At 52.1% G+C, this 23,437-nt stretch overlaps 1 protein-coding gene across 2 annotated transcripts in view; it reads left to right on the top strand.

Annotated features, from left to right (window-relative positions):
* Positions 1 to 2,029: 2,029 nt before the first annotated feature.
* RIMS4 (regulating synaptic membrane exocytosis 4) overlaps positions 2,030 to 23,437 on the top strand; it is a gene marked incomplete at both ends in the record, with an annotated part of 61,653 nt that continues 40,245 nt past the window's right edge. For both annotated transcript variants that reach the window (XM_082670048.1, XM_082670047.1), the window contains one exon: positions 2,030 to 2,126. In XM_082670048.1, coding sequence (XP_082526174.1) covers positions 2,030 to 2,126 — 97 coding nt within the window. The remainder of the gene's footprint in view (positions 2,127 to 23,437) is intronic.

Raw genomic sequence — 23,437 nt, 5'->3', positions numbered from 1 at the left:
GAGCCGCTTCTAGGAACTGAGAGTGACTTCCGGCCAATGGCCAGAAAGGAAATAGAGGCCTCCATCCTACAGCCACAAGGAACTGAATACTGCCAACAACCTGAGTGAGCTTGGAATCTGGCCGATATCTCGTGAGGCCCCAAGCAAAGAACCCAGTTGAGCCTGTTCAGACTTCTGACCTAGAGAATGGTAAACTAATAATTTTTTTTTTAAGCCTCTTTGTTACACGACAACTGAAAGCTAACACACGTGTTATCTTAATCCTCACAACCACCCAAAAGGGAGGGTTTGCATCCCCCTTGTACAGATGAGGAAACTGGCAGGTGAGGCAAAGGACTTTGCCTTAGACCACATGCAAGGATAGCGCCACAGTCTGGATCAAAACTCTGTGCTCTTGCCATCTCAGCAGGCTGCTTCAGGAAGCAGATGTGGAAGCAGCTGGGAGAAATTAGACATCTGGGCCTGACTAGGTGGGGACTGAGGTCTTGGGTCAAGGGCAGGGAATGGAGTGCGGGTTTCCGATTGTGATTGTGTTCACCTACAGGGCTCTGCATGTCTGAGCCTGTGTGTGTGTGTGTGTGTGTGTGTGTGTGTGTGTGTGTGTGTGTGTGAGTCCCTGGGGGTTTATATGTGGGAGTGTCTGGGTGAATGTGTGAGTCTGGTGGAGTGTATCTGCGTCCATGTATGAGTCTGAGGGTGTCTGTGCATCAGAATGTATCCATCACCAGGAATGACTAAGCTGTGGGGCTGTGTCTGAGTGTGAACCTGTGTGTGCCCACTGAGGTGTGTCTGAGTGTCTCTCTTTGAGGGTCTGGGTCTGAGGGTGGCTGTGTGTGAGTCTGACAGGATTTGTTACGGTATTTCTGGGTGTATGTGAATGGGTGCTGAGGGGGTGGTCAACGTTAGGAGGGCCACTGGTGTCTCTGTGTGCAGGTCTGAGAGTGTATCACTGAGTATGAGTGTCTGTGTGTGAATTCTGTGAGGAGTGTGGGTTCATGGGGGTGTGTGTGCCCACCTGAACTTCTCTGTGGGTTCGTGTGGGATCAGAGGGTCTCCCTGTGTGGTTAAGGGTGTCCCTGTTTGTCGCTCTGAGTGTGTCTGCAGGTCTCTGGTTGTGAGTCTGTGTGTGTCCGTGGATGTACCTACCTGTGTGGGTCTCGGAGGTCTGGAGTCTAAGGGGGTCTGTGGATTGGTTACCCCAAGGGTCTCTATGAGTGAGTGAGTCTGGGTGAATCTCTCTGGGTGTGTAAGAGTCTGAGGGTGTCCGTGGTGTACATTGCAGAGTGAATGCACTCTTGTGGGTGCCTGTTTGTGCTCCTCTGCGGGTTCATGTGTGAATCTGAGGATCTCCAGTGCCGGTCACTGTACCTGTGTCGCTTTCCAGCGCGTCTGCGTCCCGGGGGGAGGCCGGTCTCAGTCGGGGACTGGTCGCCTGGATTCGGGGCGAGTATGAGGGCTGAGTGTGGGGGACGGGAAAACTTGGGGGGCGCGGCCCCTGGACTGGGAGCGCAGCCGCCCTGCGCGCTCCTCCCTTGGGGCGCGCACACCTGGCGGCCTGGGCGGCGAGCAGGGGCCCCGCCCGCGCCCTCCGGCTCCCACGCCCCGCGCGCGGCGCCCCCTCCCTCGGGCGGTGCCGATTGGCTGCGGCGGCGGCAAGAGCCCGCCCCTCGCGTCCGGCGATGGGCGCCGCGGGCCAGAGCGAGCTGCGCCGCCACAGCTGCCGCTGCCGCCGCCGCCGCCGCCGCCGCCGCCGCCGCCGCCGCCGCTACCGCCGCCGCTACCGCCACCGCCACCACCGTTACCGCCGCCGCCGGGAGCACAGCGCGCCTCGGGTCCGCGGGCCTCCAGCTCCCGGCCCGCTCTCCGGCCCAGCCGCGCCCGCCAGCCCCGCCGCGGAGCCCCGGCCCGGCCTCGGGCCGCCGCCACCACGCCGCGCGCCGTACTCCGCGTCAAGAATGGGGCGGCCAAGCTGCCCAAGCCGGCCGCCGCCGCCGCCGCCGCGGCCGAGGCGCCCGGCGCCGGTGCGGGCATGGAGCGCTCGCAGAGCCGCCTCAGCCTGTCCGCTTCCTTCGAGGCGCTCGCCATCTACTTCCCGTGCATGAACTCCTTCGACGACGAGGACGCGGGTAAGCGCGTGGCCCGCCCCCGATCCCCGGGGGGCGTCCCGGGAGCCAGATCCCGAGGCCCCCTCCCCGACCCAGTGCTCCCTAAGAGGTGGCCACTCTTTCCTCCCCACCCCCAATCCCAAGCACGCTCGGGGATGCGCCCCCAGGGTCTTCTTTCCCACCCACAGGACCTCAGATCTCTAGGATGTGGGGTCTCCTCGCCTCCCGCCGCCCCCCAGGGACCCCTAGATCATCTGCATTCACCCCTTTTCCGCAAGTGGGCCCTTTGGGTCGCCTGGACTTAGCTCTCCCTACTCACCTGCGCCTACTGAATGCTCCCGGTCTTGTCCCTGGATCCGACCCGCCACCCTCCCCGGGCCTCTTGTATGTGCCCACTCCTCAAACCCCGGGGCTTTGGCCGCCTCACCCCCGGGGCTCCGACGCGCCCCCCGCCATTGGAGGTGGCGCGCAACCTTACCGCTCCATCTTTGTCTTGGCTGCATTCATTGACTCCCTGCACAAGACCCCCGCCCTGCGCCCAAGGCCTTGAGCGCCCCTGTTTGTCTCTCCTCCTCTTCCCCCAGTCCTTTAAGGACTGGGGCGGACCGCGAGGGGACCGGTCGGGTGACGGCCTTTCCTCTCGGTTCTTCCCGGCGGTTCCCCGAGGGAGGCGTAGGGCGGCACCGACTCTACACCTGCGCGCCCTCCGGAGTGTGCCCCTGACCCCGGGTGCTCTTGTGCCTGGAGTAGCCCTTCTAGGTGGGCTGAACCGGGCCACCATACAGCGGCCCGAACCTCAGGATCCCAGGCCTGCGCGCAACCCCAGCCAGAGCCCAAGGGGCGGGGAAATGTAGGGAAAACAGCTCTTGGGGGCCCTGGGACCAGGCAGAGGAAACAGAAGGGCTTCAGATCTGGTTCTGCGGTGAGGAAGCGAAGCCACCAACAGGTGGGGTACCTAGAGGGCTTGGGTGAGAGTTCCCCAAAGAGTGCCAGATTGGGAGTTGGAATGAGGTTCCAGTCTTGCTTCTCTCCGTATTAGCCATGACCTTGAGCAAGTCATGCCACCCCTAGCCTCCACATCCCGATCTGTAAAATGGGATGACAGTACCTCAGACATAAAGGTAAAGTTAAAAGTGTTTTGTAAGGTGAAAATCTGAGAGTATTTTAATTCAATGAGGGGATGAAAGGGAGAGGGGTGTGTGTGGTGGGGAGTAGTAAAATGGTTTCATGGACGCTTTTGAGAACTTGATGAAAATATGGACAAGTTCTCCAAAAAATACACATAGGCACCATCCAAAAATTTTTGTCCACAGTTTTAGGGAGTTCATGGGCTCTGCTTAAGGCTCTCTGCCTGCAGGGACCCTTATCTGGTCATCCCGTTATCTGATAAGCCTTGGATGGAACGGTGGGTGATGGGTGCTCATGTCTTTCTGCTGGTGCAGGAGGCAGGTGGGGAGAAAGGGAGAAGGTTCTCCAGAAGAAAGTGTTGCCTGAGTGAATGAATGGGGCAATGTGAGGCTGACCCCTGACAGACCTGTCTTGCTGTTGACCTGGAGATGGGGGTGGAGTAAAGATGGTTACTGCAGAGCCATTTTACAGAATCTACATTTTACAGAAAAAATAACTGAGGTTCAGAGGCTTAACTTCCCCCGTGATGCAGCTGAGGGCGGTTGTATTATTATTCTGGACAAGGCAAAGTGAGGAGAGAGGTGGAGGGGCTCTCCTAACCCGGTGGCCTCCTCTGGAGCAAAATCCGGGAGAGGAAGTCCCCGGCTAGCATGGGGGCTTGGGGAGGGAGCCCCACCTGCCTCGGTGAGCTGGCTCCCCCACGCCTCACTTGACGTTCAAGGACGCTCCTGAAATCCCAACAGGCCACTTGGGTCTCAAGAGGCAAGGTGCATGAGTGGTGGGGACAGGTGGGTTTTTCTTCAAAGTCATGCTCCGTGTCATGGTTCAGATGCCTTGGTTATTATTGTTGGTGGCTGGTGACTTGCTCTGGTCTCACGTGAGTCAGAGTAGATAACTTCATGGAATATTAGAGATTTTTAAAGGTCCCTATTTTTTTTTTCCAGTGGGTTTCTTCAAATTCTTAAGTTTTTCACTTGGAGCACCTAGAAATCATCTTGTCCGACCCTTTTTTGCCCCCAAATTGGTGTGTGTGTGTATTTGTGTGAATGTATGCATGTGTGTGAGATTGAAGCCCCAGTGTGTGTGTGTGTGTGTGTGTGTGTGTAACACAAGGTCACCCAGTGAGGCAGGCACACAGCCAAGACAAAAATCAGGTTTCTGGTTCTCTTTCCAGTAAGACACTAGCCCTCTCTCTGAAAGAGGATTTTTTAAAAAGTCAAATCTCACTGTGTAGAAAATGGTTCCCAGGTGAAGAGGTCCCAGGGAGCGGCTGGCAGCCAGGAGTTGGGTTTGGGCATCTCATGCTCACTGTCTGCTCATCTTAAGGGATGCTTCGAGTTTGGGAGGGGGAGGGAGAAAGTGAAGTTTCCTTTCAGGAAGGCTAATGAGTGTCTGGTGAAAATAGGAAGTAGGGAACGTTGTCTTGGTGCTTAATTTCTCTTGTTCTTCTCAAAGTCATTCATTTTCTCCTAAAAAAATAAACCCCCTTGGATTTATTCTTTCAGAACGGCACCACCCTGAACTAATTTCGAAAAGCAGTTTGAATATCTCTCAGATACTGTACAGAGACTGCTCCAGTTGCAGGGCTGTCAGCATTGGCTTTGCTTTACCTTTCTCTTCTTTGCTCCGTCCCCTCACCAGTTTCCTGCCCCTCTGTCCCCGATGACTCAGAAGTGTCCCTGATGGGCCTCTGGCTCATCTGGGTGCCTCCCCTTTGTTGCTGCTTCTGACTCCTGTCCAATGCACCTTTTTCATCAACCGTATTGACTCAGAGCCATCTTCAGGGCTTACATGCCACCCTTCAGCTGGTTTCCTGAGAAACTGTATGAGGAGGAGACTTTCATTAGCCTTAACTGGGCCAGAGCACTTTCCTGCCTCCGGCTTAGGAGCCTTGGACATTTTGTCAGCAAAGGAAGCTGCCCCTTCCACCCCTTTCTAGCCACCCTGTGGTTCAGGATGCTGGTCATTGCAGATTCCTAGAATTCCTCCCAAGGAGCATCTTCCATCGTGCACTCCAAACCCATTACTTACACTGCGTTTGCCCCTTTTCACAAAGATGCTGAGGCTTTAGAGAGGCATGCTCTTGGGAGGCATTTTTTGTGTCTGTGTCTTCATGGCTCAGCCTTGCTGGTACTGGTTTTATAATTGAGGAGGGGTGGGGCAGGGAGGAGTTAGACACGTGACCTCTGCTTTTTCACATCTATATTGTTGGTTGCTGGTGACTTGGAGAAAGAAAATAATAGCATGGACCACAGAGGGTCAACATTTTTTAAATGATTACCTTTCTCTAAGTATCCTCCTAGGCACTTTCAATATTGTTTTCTTTCCTCACAGCAATTCTATAAAATTAACATTTAACAGTCCCCATTTTCAGATGAGAAAACTGAGGCACAGAGAGAATATTCTTCAAGGTCACTGAGCCGGGAAATGAGGGTGGTAGGACTTGAACTTGAGCAGTCTGACTCAGGCATCTGTGCTGTTGATTATTATGCTGTTTTGTGCTACGAAAAGGGCTTAGTACAGTACCTGGCACTAGATAGGCTCTCAATACCTGTTAGCTCTTATCTTTCTTATTACCAAGTAAGACTTATTTCTGAGCATGACTGTAAAAAAGAATCTGTGGGTTTGAGGAGGGGGGGTAGCCTGGTTCTCAAAATGTTAGCTTTTATAATTTTAATAAGCTAATTTTATTGCACTGTTATAGCTATTAAGGCAGAGTTGGGCCCTTCTTCTTGGAGGGGGTTTAAAGATGAGATTTGGGGGACTTGCATGTGGAACAAGAGGGTGGGGAGCACTAGCTCCCCATTTCCCTGTTCTCTTTAACAGTTAATTTTCATTACATCTACAGTCCCAGCCCTGCCACTCTGCCTTGGGGCACAGCTGGGGAGCAAGAGTGTCTTCAGTATCCAGCAGATGCCAAAGGGCGTTGCTATATCAGGGTCTGGAATTGAGGCTGGTGTCCCTGAGTCTGACCAAGTGGTTTTGGCGTCCAGTTCTCCCCCACCCACCCGGGAGAGGGGCGGAGAAGCTGGAGCAGCCAGCTCCGATTTGCCCATAGGATGCTTCTATCCAGCGCAAGGAGGAAGTTGCCATGGCAACACAGGCCGGCTACCGGTCCCTCTCCTAGCAGTTCGGGCCACATTTCTGGGCTGGAAAGCCCTTCGTGGTACTGCCTTCTTCCGCTCAGACCAAATCTGGTGGGTGGGGTGGCGTGGTGGATGGGTCCCACAAACTAGTGCTAAAGCCCACTCCCCTTGTTTTTGGACGGAGGGGAAATGGAGGGGGCTGTCTGAGTGACTTCTCCTGGCTCGTGGGGTGGAGATACTCCGGTCTTGCCAGACAGATCTCAGCAGGGGTAATGAGAGCTCCAAATCCCGCCGCACCCCAGGCACCTGGAATGACCCCGCTGGAATCCCCCCTCCCTTCCCCAGTTTACTCCTTTTGGCAAGGTTTTCTTTCCCAGACCAAGTGCTAACTTTTGTCCTTGAAATTTGACCTGAGCTTTTTCTGGGAAACAAAATGTCCTGCTATCCCATCCCTTCCCCCTGAGATGGTGGGAACAGAGTACTTCAGCCCTAAAGCGGGGCTGGGGCTGGGTGGATAAGGGAGAATGGTGAGGGGGGAGGCCTTAAAGTACCCTTCAGGATTAGGGCCACTTGAGGGCATGAGGTGGAGGCTTTGAAGCCTCCATTCCCACCCCCGTCCCTAGGGCAGGCCACTTCCTGTCCCCCCTCTGCCCCTTTCCCTAATTTACCACCAAGCACTGTAATCTCCTTTATGGGCTGGGAATTGGGCAGAACTCTTCTAGTTTTAGATAACTGAGGCATAGTAAAGAATCGAACCAGTTGTTCCCATCGTTCAAGTTGTGGGTGTGTGAGAGTGTGGACCCAAACTACTTTATCGTAAATTACTCTGAAAGAAGTATTTCAGAAAAATTGGGTGATGGGGAGTCATCCCTTCCCCCATTACACAGATCACTGGCCTGTGGATCTGCTCTGATGCAGTTCGAGCTCTCTCCTAAAATTCTCTCTTTCTCTGGCACCCTCTCTTCCTTGTCCCCAAGCTGCCAGACTGATGGCTTCAGCTTCCTTGGCTTTTGCAGCTGCCAGAGGCCCACCTGGTTCTGTTTGGTGGGAAGGGGAAAGGAGGGGCCCATTCCCCTTGTCTCCCTTTGAGAACTAGGCTCTGCCTTCCTCCCCACCCACCTCCATCCCAGAGGCCGAGCCTGTTCTAACTAACTGAAGGCGGAGTGAGGGCAGGGCGGAGGTGTGGAGGAGAGCAGACCGCAAGCCAGCTGACCCTCTCTCCCATCTCAGGGCCTTACTTTTCCTCTGCCTCTTCTGACATCTCTTCATTGTGGCCTTAACCATCGCTTCAGCATTTCTTTTAAGAATTGTTGGAAAGGCACCAGTTTTGGAGGACATGCTCAGGAGGGTGCAGACATCTCCCCCACTGTAATCTGTGTACCGCCCTCCCCCCCACCCCATGATGTTTTCCAGTCAAGCCCACTGTCTTACTGTCAGAGCTCCAGTTCCAAACCCCACACCCAGTCCCTTGGAATGACCGACTGGAATTCTCTCCTTCTCCCACCCAGTTTACTCCATGGGGCTCGGATTTGACTCCACTTTGGTGCTAGGACCTCAGGCAAGTCCTGGGCCTCAGTTTCCCCATCTTGAAAAAGGGGTTAATTATCCTTGTCTGAGCATCTCTTGGGGTTGTAAAAATAAAATGATCAAGAGGCTTGCTTGGCTGTGCTCAGTGATTTCCATGATCTTACTGAATCATATAGCAGCCAAAAGGGGTATCAGCTGTTGCCGATGTACCCATTTTGCAGATGAGGAAAAGCCAGGCAGCTTGGTGTAGTTTAGTGACTTTTTTGGGTTTCATGGTGGTGATTCAAACCCAGGCGTGTTTGACTCCAGAGACCACCCTCTGCCTCTTGGCCTGAAATGGGCAGTGTAAGCCCCAGGGGCTGTGCTTGGGCTGTCAAAACAGCCACTGACAAAGGCCAGGGTGTGAGGGCCTGTTCACATCCAGATGCATCCCTCCAGGGTCTGCCATCCCACCGCATTGCACCCCAGCCCACTGGAGTGCCTTCCTGGCCATCACTTCCTGGATGATCCCCATCAGAGGGCTGCCTGGCCTCCTTGAAGAATCCAGTTGTCTGCCCTGGCCCTGGGGGCTGAGCCATCACCTGCCTCTCCAGACCGATGTAGGCCAATGCTGGATTATATTTAACGCTGTGCTATTTCCACTTGACAGCTCCAGAGAGCCATCCCCCCTCCCCTTTTCTCCTTCCTCCCCCCTCCCCTTCTGATTCACTCGGAAACTGACAAGGCTGATGTCAGCGCCTTATTCTTAGCCCCCGTAATTGTAACTGCATTTAGCAGTGCGCACTTCATTAACAGTTTCTGCGAGGGGGCAGTGAGATGACTGCGTGGCTGGGCAGGGACACGGGTGGGGGTGGGGAGGGGGCAGCTGCTGCAGGGACCCTGGCCAGCTGCCTCTTCTGAATGGACCAGCTGGGCAGGTTCCAGGCCTGGCTTTCCAAGACTAGCAGTCTTGGAAGGCCCCTGGGAGAGCATCTAGTCCACTCTCCTCATTAGGCAGAGAGGGAAACTGAGGCTCAGTGAGGCAAAGCAACTTGCCAAGGTCACGTGTTAAGGATCCAGGGCTCTGGCCTTTGAGTCTAGGTTTTCTTCTTTGGTATTATTCATTCAGCTAATATTTAATTAGCTGCTCAGTGCCAAACAGCATTCTAGGTACTGGGGCTATATCGGGGGAACAAGGCAGACACAGTTTCTGCACTCACGGAGTTATGTTCTGAGGTGCAGGAGACAGACAATAAGCAGGAAAGCAATTAAACAAATAATTTCAGATTGTGTTAAATGAAATGAAAATAAGACAGGTTGATGGGATGGGAGATAACATTAAGTAAGATAGTCAGGAAAGGCTCACTGAGGAGGTGACATTTGAATTGTGACCTGAATGACAGAGCCAGTAATGGGAATATGAGGGGATGGAGGGATCTAGGCAGAGGCAACAGCTGGTGCAAAGGCCCTGAGGTCAGCGTGGAGTTTGGGTGTTTAGGGAAGAGAAAGCAGACCAGCGTGGTTAGACTGCATGAGGGGAAACGAGGTCAGAGAAGTAAGCTGGGGGCAGATCACTCAACCTGGTAGACAATGATAAGGAGTATCAGGTGGGGAAACTGAAGTTCAGATTGGGAATGGAAAAGACCCCCAGCTGGGTAAAGAGAGAGAGGCCGAGAACTCCCGAATCCCTGTCTTTTTAGTCCCTTAGACACAGGTGGCTGTGCCTTTAAGTGCATCACGTGGCTTCCTTTCACATTGTAGCTGGTAGTGTGGAGTCTGGGAAGGGCTTTTTCTGCCCTCCCTGCCTGCCCCTCTCTCCTCCTCGACTCTTACCCCACCCAGCTGTATAGCTTCTCAGGGTGACGTAGCTGTGAAACTCTGGGGAGCTTTCGTGGTGGGACAGAAAGAACATGGCTTTGGAATCCAACACACCTGAATTTTTATCCTGCCTCTGCTGCTTCTAAATTGTGTGACCTTGGGCAAGTGGCTTCAACTCTCTGGGGCTCAATTTCCTCATCTGTAAAAGGGGGGCATAATAATAGCAAGTTCTTCAAAGGGTTATTGTGAGTAATACGTTGATATAATGCACAAAACACACCTACCCCAGAGCCGGGTATGTGGAACTAAGATTTCCTCAGTTAAAAGGACTAATGAGATCGCAGGTTTAATGCTGGGCACGTAGTAGATGCTCAGTTAGAGGTTACTGCTGCAGTTGTGGTTGTTACTGTTGGTTTTAACGGGTCAGAATCATCGAGGGGGCTTGTTAAAACATAAATTGCTGGGCCTCACCCCAGAGTTTCTCATTCAGTCTGGGGCGGGGCCTGAAAATCTCATTTCTTTTTTTTTCCCAAATATTTATTTATTTATTTGGTTGCACCAAGTCTTAGTTGTGGCTCACTGGCTCCTTAGTTGCAAGCACATGGCCTCCTTAGTTGTGGCATGCGAACTCTTAGTTGCAGCATGTGTGTGGGATCTAGTTCCCTGACCAGGGATTGAACCCGGGCCCCCTGCGTTGGGAGCACGGAGTCCTATCCACTGCGCCACCAAGGAAATCCCCTGAAAAATCTCATTTCTAACAAGTTCCCAGGTGATGCTGATACTGGTCCAGGGAGCCTGCTTTGAGAATCACTGGGTTAGAGAAAAAGCTGGAGAGAAATGAAGGGTTCTTCTCAACTTGGGATGTCTCCTGGCTACCTGTGTCTTAGATGCTGGGGACATTGAGTACCAAATTCAGGACCCGGGTTTAGTCTTCAGGCACTCATGTTTCCATCACATGGTCTCGGATCAAATGAGCCTCAGCTGCTACCCTGCTTTGCACTGGGTTTAATGTGAAGGACCCCATCAATCCTTTTGGAAGTCATCTGTATAAATGATAAATGAGTCGACATGAATAACACATCAGACCATAATATCCTTTTGTGGAATATTGAGGGGCTCAGGTCTAGCACCTTTTACCGAAGGGAACAGGACACGGTCCCTTTCCTGCATTGGGGAAAGGCAGGGCTATGTGTTAAAACCAGGAGGTTCATTTGAGGACAGGTCTCTGCTGGGAAGAAGTAAATCAAAGGGACCATCAATGTTAAGGGGCAAAATGCTGGGAAATGCTACCAAGAGACTTTACTGAGTCAGTTTATTTAGATGTTTCTAAGAAAGGGGTCGCTGGTAATTTTCTAGGGAAGGTGGAGATTTTGCTTAGATTGGAGGCGTGGGGGATAAACCATATGATGTGATAAGATTCCCATCCAGTCCCTTAAAACTCAGAGTCTGAAGATACAGGCATTTACAAATACATTCCCGGTGGGACTTGTCCTCAACTGAGGGGAGACACTTCTCCAAGAGGATTGGCTCAGGATAGCAAAAGAGCACAGACTTTGGAGGGTCCCAAACCTGGGTTGAATCTCTGCCACCTACTAGCTGTGTCTCTTGATTATGATACGTAACTATTCTGGGCCTCAGCCTTGTGCTTTGTAAAATGGAGTGAATAACTCTACCCTGTGAGAATTAGAGATAATGCATGTGTGAGGCATAGAAGGCATTCAGGACATGGCAGCGCTGCCTCTCCTGCTGTTGTAGACTTCCTGGATGCAGGAAGTGTGGGATGGTGGGAGCGCTTTGCCTGCGTTTGGGACTCCTGGCTCGGGTCTGGACAGCTGGTGCTTACTCTGTGCCCAGTGAGGCCTGAGAGGCTGCGTTAGGAGTCAGGAGAAGAGGTCTCCGTTCAGCCGCCAAATCTCAGCATCTCCTGTGGCTGCTTCCCTTTGTCTTTTGGGCCTCAGGATCCCCATTTACACAGTGAGGTGTCTAGCGGGCTTGGTTTAGATACAACCAGAGTCTCCCAGAAAACAGGGGACACTTGTCCAGGCCCCCATCTCCTCCTTTGGATTTCTCCCCTGCTCCTCTGCCTCTATGGTCGTTTTCATCCCCAGAGCATCCCCTCCTGCCAGAGTTTCTAGCTGATCCTTGGCTGATTGGTCATTCAGTACTTTTTAAAAGAATAAGTATTATTTGGATTAAGTAATATATGCAGTTGGTACAACATTTTAGAAGCACAAAAAATATCCAGTTAAAAGGGCCCCAGGCACCTCCGTCTTCTGGGTCTCCTGTCCCCTCCCTAGGACAAACACTGTTTCTAGCTCTCACAACCCTTTATGCTGCTGTTACTGACAGTAACATGTTATGTGGTGAAAAGCCAAACAGCACAAAGGACACCCAAGAAAACATCAGTCTCCCTCACACCTCAGCCACCTAGTCCCACTCCCACAAACCACCAGTATGGTCTTTTAGGCTACCAGTTTTTTCTTTATTTTCCAGTTAGTAAATTCTTATTAAGCACTTATAGTGGTGCCCAGTCCTGTGAGGATTCAAGAGTAGTCAGATTATACCAGGCAGTATAGCACAGTGGTGGTTATGATACACACTCCACAGCTAGATGGCCTGGGTTTGAATCCTGGCTTTGCCACTCATTGGCTGTGTGACCTTGAGCAAGTGACTTAACTTCTCTGAGCCTCAGTCTCCTCAACTGCGAAATGGGCCCATAATAACCCCTCCCTGCCTTGAAGGTGTCAGGAGGATTAAATGAGTAGGTATTTGTGACATGCTTTGTAGAGAGCCGGAATACAGTAGAAGTGTGTTAAGAGTATTAGCTGTTACTGTCTCAGAGCCCTCAAGCCAGAAGTCTCTCTGAAGTTCTCTAGCATCTTTAGCGGAGGCCCAGAGAGGGATCTCATGGTTTGTTCAAAGCCTCACAGCAGGTCTCTGGTAAAACCAGGAGTAGAACTGATGTTTCTGGACTCCCAGTCAGGGCCTCTTCCTCTCCCAGGTGACCCAAGTGGCTCCTTTGCACCCTGTTGGCGCCTGAGGCTTCACGTCCATACCCTGCATTTCCGGTACTTGGTGTCCCTGAGAAATGCCGCTTGGAGTCGCCTTGGGAGTGGGTGGGAGGATATGTCACTAATTGGGGCCTGTAATGGAAATTAATTAGTTCCTCAGCAAATGTTGAGAAACATCTCTCATCTGCCTGGGCCCAACACCAACACTGGACCAGGTGCCTTGGGGGCCCACCCAGACCCAGGCCAACCCACCCCCGAACCATCTGGCCCCTGGAAGCTGCAGCCACTTCTCTCTAGCTTCTGTTGGGTATGCTGGGTCCTGGGAGAGGGACCCCCAAACTGGGATGCCTGGCCCTGATGGGAATTGGGTGGGTGCTAAGAGGGAGGGAGAAACTAACATGTGTAGTATTCTTAGACTCCTCCCAGCGGTCTTCAACTTGAAAAGAATATAGAAGATGGGAGAATTCTCTCCTGTTCCCACTGTCTTAGTTTGAGACGTGGATTCTTGTGCAGGTGATATGCTATGCAGTGCTGTCAGGTGAGACCGGGATGCAGGATGGGCAGGAAAGGAAGCAGCTAACGATGGGCACTCAGCCACAGGCTAGCCTCAGCCTGACCCATGGGAAGCTCTAGAGGGCGGATGGCGTCACAGAGTTGACTGGCCTTCTGGACTCGCGTATGAGTCAGTCATGGGCTGTGGACAGTCCCCCCGGGGCGGGGGAGTGGAGACATAACTTTTGGGGCAAGGCAGCTCCCATCAGCTAAGAGCAGCTCTCCAAAGGAGGGGCAGCTGTGAGCTGGAATTGCAGAAACTCACAGCAGCTGTGAGATGGGTGGCCTGCTTGGTAAAGGGGCTCTGGCTGGGCTGGGTCCACCACCAGCTGTCTGGGAACTTCTGACGACAGAGTGAGGAGAGCAGGTGTGGCCAGCTCTGTGCTGGGTAGTGCCCACCCCTATTACAGGTCACCCTCTCCATGGTCCCACAAGGTGTGCGTGGTCATTACGTTAGGTTGGGCTGGAGGAATCGAGTGTCCAGATGGACTCCTGGCTTGGCCAAGGTCAAGTTGGTGAAAGGTAGGACAGGGCTGCAAACCCGGGCCTGCCTCCAACACTTGTGGTCTTTCCAGCATTCTGTGCTGCATTTAATTCTTTTCATGAATATATGTGTGTATTTTGTGCTTCCTGGTGGGTTTCTTTCCAGGTACCTCTTTTTTTTTTTTAATTTATTTTTGGCTGCGTTGGGTCTTCGTTGCTGCACGTGGGCTTTCTCTAGTTGCGGCGAGCAGGGGCTACTCTTCGTTGCGGGGGGCTACTTCTCGTTGCGGTGGCTTCTCGTTGTGGAGCACGGGCTCTAGAGCGCAGGCTCAGTAGTTGTGGTGCACAGGCTTAGTTGTTCCACGGCATGTGGGATCTTCCCGGACCAGGGCTCGAACCTGTGTCGCCTGCATTGGCAGGCGGATTCTTAACCACTGCACCACCAGGGAAATCCCCTAGGTACCTTTGGAAGGTATCTATCTTGGTTTTCTGTTTTGTACCTTGCAAACATAAAGACCTTTGGGCCTGACAGGTGTTTGCCTATTTGAGATCACCTGATCCTCATGGAAAATCGGCTTTGTTTCCAGAGAGGTGGGCAGGGGACCTGACTGACAGACTCCTTGAGGTGAAAAGTTAAGGGGTAGCTGCTTTGTCATGGAATGAGCCCTGAATTTGTCGTAAGAAAACCTGGATTTGAGACCCCATTTCTGCCCATTTGTCAGCTGAGTGACCCTGGGCAGGTCTCTTCGAGCCTTGCTTTCTTCTTTAGGTGAACAAGTCCACAGCTATAAGCCTCAGGTAGCCTGGCAGGTGTGCTAATGATACTGCATATAGCAAGGACCTGGCAAGGCTTTGACTGGGTTGGGGTGGGGAGTCCAAAACCAGACCTGAGGGACTTTCCTGGCGGTCCAGTGGTCAGCACTCCATGCTTCCACTGCCGGGGGCCCGGGTTCCATACCTGGTCAGGGAACTAAGATCCTGCAAGCCGCGTGGCATGGCAAACAACAACAACAACAACAACAAAAGAAAAAAACCCCCAGAGCTGACCTCTGTAGCGTGTGCGCGGGAACCGTGTCAGATCAGGGCCCATCTGTGAAATGGGCACAGTGACGCTTGTCTTCCTGTCCTAGCTTGGGCTTCCCACGAAACAAGGATTTGAGTACAAGTATTAGGTTGAACCACAGGAAACTGCCAGTTTTAGGAGTCAGAGCAGTCAGATAGCAGTTGTACGTGGTTCATATGGTTCCCGAAGGTGATGGATGAAACTCCAGGAGGGGAATGAGAAAGTCACTTGGGGAAACAGCGTGTTATCAGCCAAGTTACCCCGGACCGAGGGCAACCGCGTTGAGGCTTCCTGGGGGCTCTGGGAAACTGTAGAACAGGGCTTGGCAAACTTCTGTAGAGGGCCAGACCCTGGATGTTTTAGTCTTTACGGGTCATAAGGTCACTTTCCCAACTGCTGGGTTACACAGTTGGAGGGCAGCCACCGACAATATATAAATGGATGGGTGGTGCTGTGTTCTAACAAAACTTTATTTACAAAAATAGGCAGTGAGCTGGATTTAGCCCATGGGCCCTAGTTTGCAGACCCCCGGAGGAGCACATGTACCTCCGTTATCCCACTCAGGAGTGAGGGAGCTGGGGTGCTTATACACCAACTCCCATCAGTCACTGGTTGAAGGCCAAGTGTGGGGATGGGGATGGAGTGGGGGCAGGGAGTTGTCTGTTGCCCTTGGCCAAGAGAAACAGGCGCTGTCCGCAGGTCAGGCCAGCGGTCACTGAAATGCTAAAGGGATGTGGGACAGGGGATGGCTCCTGCCAGTTCAGAGGCCTGACTGTGTGTGGAGAGTGTACCTGAGAGAAAGTGACAGGATGAACAGGAAAATGAGTTCGGGGTAGGGCCAGATGATCTAACTTCGCATTTCTAGCCTTTTCAGCCAGTTGTTACTTCCAGGCAAAACCTGGGTCCTCCATTCTTGGCAGGCTTGTTCGAATTTTCTGCTTCCCGTCCCTCTGCTTGGGCAATTTCGTCTTCTGGGATGCCCCCACCTTCCCCCTCAGGGCTCCGATGCCACTTCCTCCAGGAAGCACACCTCTCTTCTCTCGGGCGGAGTTGATTGTTCCTCCTGGGCATTCACATGGCACTCTGAGCTTCTCTTCTCTCTCTCCAGCAGTTGCAAATTCTGGCTGACATCACTTTTCACTGCCACACTGAGAGCCCCTCCAGGTCAGGGACTGTGTGATTCTCTGCTGCATCCCACCCAGGGGAACCCTGATTTGGGAAAGGCGGAGCTGAACCCCAAACCTTCCCAGACTCTCTCCCTCCCCCTTCTCCCCTCCCTCTCTCTCTTTCTTCTCCAGTAGGTGCTGATGACCCGAGACAAGCCCAGTCTTTGCCTTCATGGAGTTTACAGTCTGGTGGGAGGGGGTTAGACATAAGACAACCCAAAGGAACAACTAATAATTTGATCATTACTGTGCTTAGTGCCACACAAGTCAAGTGCAGGGTGCCGGGGGAGGCTGGAGCTGGAAGAACTGAGCTGGGGGAGAGGAGGGGAGGAGACAGCGAAGCTGAGACTTAAGGGATGAGTGGAGTTGGCCAAATGAAGGCGGGGGAGTGGCGGAGTGAGACAGGATGCCATGACTCTGAGAGCACGGACTTGGGGTCAATTATGGGAGTTGGGGGTGCAAGTCTTGGATTCTCTCAGTCTTTGTGGCTGTCTCCCCCTCCCCTCATCTGTCTCTCTTCTTCCTGTCTCTCTCTCTCTCTCATTCTTTCTCTCGCACACACACACATCCACGCATGCACACGGATGGAAATATTGACCATAATTACTTCTACGGGGCAGAATTATGGGTAGTTTTTGTTTTCTAGTTTGCACTTCTTTGGTATTTTCCAAATTTTCTACAATGGACAAATCACGGCAAAAATTGAAGTCTTCAGCATCCGGAGACCACACTCCCACTGGTAGCTGTGTGACCTTGACCACGTTGTTTAATCACTCCTGCTTCTGTCTCTCTCTGTAAGATGAGGACAGGGGTGGTCAACACACGGTACCCATCACATCCTGACACTTCACCTCCCTTAACTCACCAGAGCTTCACAACTACTCCGTGGGGCAGGTGCTGTCACTATCCCTGTTTTATAGATGGGGAAACAGGCATGGAGAGGTTAAGTACATTGCTCAAGATCACACAGTAAGAGACAGAAGTAGGATTGAAACCCAGATGTCTGACTCCAGAGTCTGAGCTTACCCACTTGGCTCTACTGCCTGCCTCCCAGGGTCAGGATGATAATCAATAAGAAGACACCTGCCAAGCCCTTAGCACGGTGCCTGGCATAGAGTTAGTGCTCTGTAGATATTAATTCTTGTTATTATTAGCAGCTGTGCAAAGGCCCTGGGGTAGGAAAGGCACATGGTGTTTTGAAGGCACATGTGGTTAGTGAAGTAGCAGGACTGGGTCATACTAGGTCTTTAAAGTCAAGAATCTTGGATCTGAGCTTAAGAACAGTTGAGTTGAACCCTGTTGGGTTTTTAGCAGGGAGGTAACAGGCTCAGATCTGGGGTTTACAAAGACCTCTCTGGTTGTGGATGAGAAGAATGGGGCCAGGAGGCCCAGGGATGGCTCCCTTTGTTACAGTGACTCTTCCCAAATGGGTCGGACCATCCCAGCGTTGACTCCTCAGACCCTGGCAGTGACGGTGTTTTGCTGTCTAGGCTGGCTGTGTGGGCTAGAGCACAAGACACGGAAGTCAGGAGTGTGTCACCAGGCAGGTCTGGTGGTGAGGCGAGGCTGGGAAGTGCCAGTCTGAAGGCAGGAGCAAATTACTCTCCTGGAGATGAGGCCGGGCCAGTTCCTGTCGTGTTACATTATTAAATTTGTAATCTTCCTTCTAATACTTCCCAGCAGTGAATAAGAACCAAATTTAAAATGGTGACTTTACATTTCTGGAATGAAGCTTTTGTCAGGAACTCTTGAAACCCATAATTTCTCTCCAGAGGTGAATGTCTACATCCTTTAAAAAAAAAATTAAAATAATAAAACCACTCTTTAGTTAAAGGTTGGGTCTGGAGGTTTGTCTGCAGCCCAACCGTGGCAAGAATTGAGAGTGGGGTGTGTATGTCTCCAGCCCCAGAAAAGGCTCAAAGTAGGGCTGGGCCTGCAGATGCCCTGCGCCTCCCAAGATATTTAAACCCCCTAAATCTGGGCCTTGCTAGGGAAGAATGGTGGGAGAAGCCGCATGCCCACCTCACCCGCAAGTCTGTTGGTTTGCAGGGTTTTTTTTTTTATCGTTTTTGGCCGCGCCAGACAGCAGGAGGGATTTTAGTTCCCCGAACAGGGATCAAACCTGTGCCCCCTGCAGTGGAAGCGCAGAGTCTTAACCACTGGACTGCCAGGGAAGTCCAGAATCTGTTGATTTGTGAAAGGGTTTGGTAAAAAATTAGACCGCAGTCTTTAGGAGAATTGCCCTGTGTCAGGCTGTGATGAGTTTTCTCATGACCTATTTGGGGGCAGTAGACCTGGCTGCTGGTGGAACCATGGGCTGTGTCATTCCTGCCTTTACACTTAGCAAGAAGGGCCCTGATCTGGGGTCACCAGCACTACTGGGCTGATCTCCAGCCCTCCTCACTGGGTGAGGAATCTATGGGGCAATGGGGACATGCCCACCGGGACCCCCCTTTCTAGGCCATGTTCCGGGTACGTGGGACCCTGGAATTCCCTGTCCAAACGGCCCTGAGTCAGCATCTGGGGTCTGTCCAGACCCCTTCCCTAGGCCCCTCCTCCATCACGGGTGTCCTGATGCATGGCCGCAAAGTAGCTGTTTGTGGAGGTGAGAACAGAACACACATGTACAGAGTGGGCCCCTGGGTATGCGGGGGTGGGGAGGAAGGGAAGGGATGGGCTACAGCAGAGGGCCTGTATTCAGCTCCTCTCTCCATATTCAGCCATGGAACTCAGAGGATTCTAAATTTGAACCTGTCCTGGCCTTCAAGGTCATTATGAAGGCATATTTGTCAGAATGGAAGGATAGAGCATGTTTTATGTAAGAGCCTGATTTATATCTTTTAAACATTTAGAATGAGTATGACGGCCTCCATTGTACTTTTGCCCTGGGCCCTCCACTGTTGGGTGGGGCCTTTGCATCATCCTTTGAACTCAGAGTGAGAGCCGCGCAGGGATGGCTCTTCCCCTCGTGATCCCACATGTGGGCTCTGGTGCACACACATGGCTCGTATGGCATGTTTGTGCTAGCCTCACCCCCACCCCAGGTGATTGAATTCAAATGGTACCTCCTGTAAAAGGATGAATTAGAAAAAGGCCCGTGGGGTGTACCGCCTGGCCAGTGAAAACAGGCTGTGTGTCCACCCAGCTCAGTCGGGCACCTTTGTGCAGGTAGCAACCTGTCCGATAGTTCACAGGGTCCCATGGACCTGAACCAGAGAGGGACCCTGAGCAAGACCGCCAGGGAAAGTGCTGACACTCTGGTGTCCCAAGATAATCATTAAAGTCATTTTACATTTTCAATAATCATCCTTATCATGACAGCAAATGTTTATTTTGTGTTTCTCACATGCTGAGTACTCTGAACTCTGGATTATCCTATCAAAACATCAGAATACGAAGGGGGTACAACTGTCATGCCCATTGCACACATTAGGAAACTGAGGCTCAGAGAAGAGACGCTCGTCTTTGGCTCAGGGTCATTCAACAGCAAGGTCAAATGCAGGTCTGCCTGAGCCCATGAATCTATGGGCCTAACCACTGCTCTGCACTGCCCTTTCTCATTTTAAAGTGTTACTTATGCAGTCAGCGTATTTACTGACCCCCTACTCCAATGTGCTGGATGCTGAGGTAGGTGCGGAGTAAGACGGGGGCCTCCCGCAGCCAAGGAGGAGAGACAAGCAGAGCAGATAACTGGGTGACCCCATTGAGCCGGGGGTGCTGAGGACAGCCTTGAAGGGTGAGAAGCTGTTTACGAGGCTGGAGTGGAAGGGGGGAGGGAGGTGCTTCAGACCCCTGGGGGTTCTGTGTGGTCAAGGAAGAGTGTCCTGAGGTTTATTGATGCCTTGTGGGTAGGTGCATGAAGAGATGGGTGGGGGTCTACAAAACAGAAATAAGAGTTACAGATGTAGGGCTTCCCTGGTGGCGCAGTGGTTGAGAGTCCGCCTGCCGATGCAGGGGACGCGGGTTCGTGCCCCGGTCCAGGAGGATCCCACATGCCGCGGAGCGGCTGGGCCCGTGAGCCATGGCCGCTGAGCCTGCGCGTCCGTAGCCTGTGCTCCGCAGCGGGAGAGGCCACAACGGTGAGAGGCCCGCGTACCGCAAAAAAAAAAAAAAAAAAAAAAAAAAGTTACAGATGTAGAAAACAAATTTATGGTTACCAGGGGGTAAGGGGGGGAAGGATAAATTGGAAGATTGGGATTGACCTATACATACTACTACATATAAAATAGACAACTAATAAGGACCTACTGTGTAGCACGGGGACCTCTCCTCAGTACTCTGTGGTAATGGGCTGTATGGGAGAAGAACCTAAAGAAGAGTGCATATATGTGTGTGTATGACTGACTCACTCTGCTGTACACCTGAAACTAACACAACGCTGTAAATCAACTATCCTCCAGTAAAAATTAAAAAAAAAAAAACAGATGGGTGTGGGGAGGAGGAGGGGTCAGGAAAGGGGGGTGGCAGGTTGGGAAAGGCTCTGGGGCTGTGTCCAGGACCTGGCCCTTCTTGAAGACCAGAGCTGTGTCATCCTCTTCAGGCGTCTGCTGAGACGAGTGGTACTTACCAGTCTACCCACCAGCACCATCCTTTTCAGAGTCAGAAAGGCGAGACTGCAAGGGGAGTGAAGGGTCCTTTGGTGCATTCCTGGCCGGGGTGGGTTTGGAACCCAGGCCTCTGAGCCCTCCCAGGCTGTAGTCTAGTCCCTTCACGAGCCGGGAGAGTGGGAGAGTCAGAGAGTCACTCCTTTTCATTTTAGTTTCTTAAAACAATCTTGTGCTTTCACAAGTTTCAAACGCTTGTAGAGTTATTCTGGCTTTGCATTTTCTGAGCATACGCCGCGTTCCTGGTGCTGCGCTCAGATTTCATGTGTGTTACCTTGGATAGCCCTCAGAGGGAACCTGAGGGGGGGGTCCTGTTGTTGCTGTTCCCATTTTACAGATGAAGAAATGAAGGACCTCTCCCAGGGTCGCCCACACAGCAAATGGCAGAGCCAGTTTCCTTGAGCCTAACCTTCTCAGGCTATGCTCTGTGTACCCAAACTTTGGGAAAATGCAGAGAAAGCACACGGAAAGAAAATTAAAATGACTCCAATTCTATATAATCCAAGAGCAGAATGTTTAACCATTGGGGCTGTTTCTCTCCAGTTGTGTGTGTGTGTGTCTGTGTGTGTGTACAATGCATGTGTGCAGGAATGCGTGTTTAAACCAAGGCAGGGTCACGCTGTGATACTGTTTTGTAAACCAAAGCCACTATTTAAGAATCACCTTAAAAGGACCTTCATGGCCTGGTCTCTACAGGGACACTGATTTCTAGAATCAGGTCTAGAACTGCATCAGACTTGCCAAGGCAGGACCAGGGACAGCACCAGGCAGCTCACTCAAATAGCCACGGTTCATTTTTGCCCCCTGCTTTCCGCTCCTGTTCTTGTAAAAAAAAATAATAAAATAAATTTAAAAACTGACAGACCTACCCAGGATTTTATTCCATGCCTGGCCCGGCATTTAAATGCAAGAAGCAGAAGGCTTGCGAACTATAAATAGACCCGGCTGCTTCTGAACAGTGGCAGGGAGAATTTGTAGGTCCTGTTTCCTCCGAACCTGGTGACCTGGATTACCTCCTTCCTGCAGCGGTTGCTTTCCTCTCTGTCTCCTCTGCCCATCCTTTGTGGAGCAGAGCAAGTCCCTCTCTGCAAATGCTTGGTGACCGTCTACACTGGGCCTAGGTCCTGAGCGAGCCACCACCAGCCCCCTCACAGCCTGGGGTAGCAGGGGTGGACATGGGCACACATGTCCACAAGTGAAAATCTCGTCATTGGAGAAGCCCAAAGAGGGGTCCCTAGTTCTGGGAGTCAGGAGGGGCTTCCTGGAGGAGGGGGTGCTGAAGCTGGAAAAGGGAAAGAGGACACAGGGAACCCGGGGAAGGGGTGGCCTGGGAGAAGGAGTCTGTGGGGCCGTGGGTGTAACCCTTGGCACAGAGCAAGTTTTTGTGGTTAGTAAGCGATCACACGCTTCTTGAGGGCGCATCCTGGGTTCCTTTGGTGGCTCCCATGGCTTCTAGGATCCAGCAGTGCTGAGGACAGAGGCTACTCAGCATTTCAGTAGCCCAGTGATTCTTCACCTGCTCTGCCCATGCTCTTCCATCTGCAGCCAGGATCCTGAGCGACTCAACTGAAAACCTCAGCTGGAACCTGGAAATCTACTTCTTCACTAGCTCCCCAGTTGATTCTGATGTTCTACCTCATTTGGGATTTGCGGTGCGGACCCAGGCTCCCATCTGGGGACCATGCCTCAGACCCCCAGTCCAGTGGGGGTCCACCCTCGGGTGACAGTGAAGGGAGCTCACACCCTCTCAGGGCAGTTCCTTCCATTGACAGAGAGCTCGACTGCAGAAAGGCCTTCTCCCCTTGTGCCGAGTCACCATCACCATTAATCCTAACACAGCAATGATATGGAAAATCTAATGTGTACAGTCCTTTGTTGTCTACAGAGTACTTATATGATTCGAGAGGCGATAGATTTTAAATTCAGCCAGACCTGGATTTAAACCCTGCCCGCCCCCCCTTTTTTGGTCCTACCCTGTTGGCTGTGTCCTTAAACAAATGACTTCCCCGTGTCTCAGTGCTTATGTCTTAAATGGAAATAATAATAGTACTTACCTCTCAGGTCACTGGGAGAATTGAGTAACGTGCATGCTCAGTACAGTAGTAAAGCACTTACTCCATAATAGTTTATTATCATCATGATTACTGCTACTACTGTTACGTAAAATATTTACATGGTAAATTCAACATCCAAGAGGTTTTTATCGAGCGCTGAATGTGTACCCTACTATAGGTGGTGAGCTACATCGTCAAAAAGTTCTCACTAAATGACAGTCATCATTGTCAGTATTATTAGGATGATTTGAGCCTTCCAGAGTTGGAGTAGGTGGTAAGATCACCCACCTTTTACGGGTAGGAAGATGAAGCTCAGAGGGTTAAGGGGTTTCGAAAACCTCCTCAGCTGATAAGAGATGGGATGGGAATTTAATCCATGTCTTCCGTCTAATCCTCTTCTTTTCTCCCACCTTCAGTAGGCTTTTGGAACAGTCAGTTGTGAAGGAAGGAAGGAAGGAAGGGAAGGAGGGAGACCATTATATTACAGGGTTATATAAGGGCTCCAGCCTTAGCCCCCGTGGTTTTCTCCACGGCAGGCAGGTCCGCAAGGTCCTTTCTCTTCTCTCCCTCCACAGTGTTCCACCAGGGAGATCCAGCTTTGTTGCGTTTGAGCATCTTGCAGGCATAAAATAGTCCTCGGGGAGCACTGTGTGGCCAGGCAGCTCAGCACGCTTACCCCAGGCTGGTTTTGCAGCCGGAGTGCGGTTTAGGTCTTCTCATCTGCTCTGGCAGCTGCGGGTGCCTTTGACACCTTGTCCACTGTCTGCAGCCCCCACTCCACCCTGAGTCACTGCCCGGTACCCACACCAACAGATTTGTTGGGTCCAGGGCTTGCCCTGGCTGGCTGCAGAATGCCCCCTG

This window comes from Grampus griseus, assembly GCF_964374135.1.
Source record: "Grampus griseus genome assembly, chromosome: 14".
NCBI classification, from domain to species: Eukaryota; Metazoa; Chordata; class Mammalia; order Artiodactyla; family Delphinidae; genus Grampus; species Grampus griseus.
This window is presented reverse-complemented; position numbering and strand designations above follow the sequence as displayed.